General features: G+C 46.5%; 1 protein-coding gene across 1 annotated transcript in view; it reads right to left on the bottom strand.

Moving 5' to 3' along the window:
- The window catches only part of DNAH3 (dynein, axonemal, heavy chain 3), a 224,672-nt gene that overhangs the window by 28,897 nt on the left and 194,146 nt on the right, over positions 1-1,629 (bottom strand). The window contains 1 exon segment of the mRNA XM_011976095.1: positions 1,318-1,533. Coding sequence (XP_011831485.1) covers positions 1,318-1,533 — 216 coding nt within the window.

The following is a 1,629-nucleotide window of genomic DNA, read 5'->3' as shown; positions in this document are numbered from 1 at the left end:
CTGTTCCAAATGGTCCTTCAGGCCATGCAATTTGGGTAAAGCAGATGCACGGACAATCTCCGCCCACGCCTTCTCAGACAGCCATTGGGGAGCTGCTGTCTCTTATACACATCTAGATGTGTATAAGAGACAGGAGCCAAGATCATGCCACTGCACTACAGCCTGGGCGACAGAGCAAGACTCTGTCTCAAAATAAATAAATAAATAAAATAAAATAATAACAAATAAAACAATAATAATCATCATTGTGCACTGGCTAGTGAAATAATGGATCTCGGTAATGATTGTCATAGGCCACTAAAACTATTAAAGGCAGTGATTCCCAGCACTGGTTGCACATTGGAATGACTGGAAAGGCTTCATAAAATACAATTCATAAAACATCCCAAAGGTTTTAATTTAATTGGCCAAGGCTGTGGCCTATGCATTGAGATGCTTCTTTAAACTCCCCAGGTGATTCCAATGTGCAGCCAAGATTGAGAACCGTCACATTAGGTGAAAATCTGGTGGGAAACTTTATAAGGAGGGAACGGGGGAACGGACAACCAGCTCACGCTGACAATGCCTGAGTCCCCAGACCTGTCTTTATCAGAAAAGACAGCCAGACAGTATGGATCTCGTGATGTGCGACACTAGAAGGAACACAGTGTGAAGTTTCCTGTGGAATCATCCGAGCTGAATCTCACCAAGCTTCTATTTTGTTCTTTTTTTCTTTGGGAGGGGGCAGGGTCTGTCCCCTAGACTGGAGTGGTGTGATCATAGCTCATTGCGGCCTTGATCTCCCCAGGCTGAAGGGATCCTCCTACCTCAGCCTCCCAAGTAGCTGGAACTACAGGCATGTGCCACCGTTTCCAGCTAATCTTTTAATGTTTTATAGCAATGGAGGTCTCACTGTGTTGCCCAGGCTGGTCTCAAACTCCTGGGCTCAAGCAATCCTCCCAACTCATTCTCTCAAAGTGCTGGGATTACAGGCGTAAGCCACCTCTCCTGAACCCTCACAAGGTTTTTAAGGAAAAAACTTTGACTGAATTATCAAGATACAAGTGGGAAATTTCTGCATTTCTGGTTTCTCTTGAAAAATCAGATGATCTAGCAATTCTGGGCTTACATTCCCAAATGGCCCAATTTGTGGGTGCCGAGTAGCAGCTGAGCTCTTTAGGTGGAAAAATAAGAGTTTCGTGGCTCCACCTCAGTGTATGAACCACTTGGCCTTCAGAGTCATCTGAACTTGAGATCCCTGCTGTAAGGGACGGGCTACTGATATCCACCCACACATTCTGGGCTTTCCGCCTCTCTTCCACAACACTCTGTTCTTACCTGCCATTGGGTCTGCACTTGGAGACAACACAAAAATCAAAGGCGCACAGCAGCTGGAATCATTGTAGGATCCCTGGAGATCGAAGGTAGGGGCTTCGATGTACAGCTTTCCCATGTGTTCAGCAATGAACTCCCGGATCGCTGGCACTATTTTGTCAGGCCGCAAACATCGGAGGATCACCATCTTCTCCAGTCCTTGACAGAACTTCCAAGATCTAGGGAGTTGCTCCTCGTGGGGCCAGGCTGAGTCATAGATCAGCTTCCATTCATCCAGGTTCTGTTCCAAATGGTCCTTCAGGCCATGCAATTTGG

The sequence above is a fragment of the Mandrillus leucophaeus genome, unplaced genomic scaffold, assembly GCF_000951045.1.
Source record: "Mandrillus leucophaeus isolate KB7577 unplaced genomic scaffold, Mleu.le_1.0 Scaffold162, whole genome shotgun sequence".
Classification (NCBI taxonomy): domain Eukaryota; kingdom Metazoa; phylum Chordata; class Mammalia; order Primates; family Cercopithecidae; genus Mandrillus; species Mandrillus leucophaeus.
The sequence above is the reverse complement of the archived record's forward strand: the minus strand, read 5'-3'. Positions and strand labels throughout refer to the sequence as shown.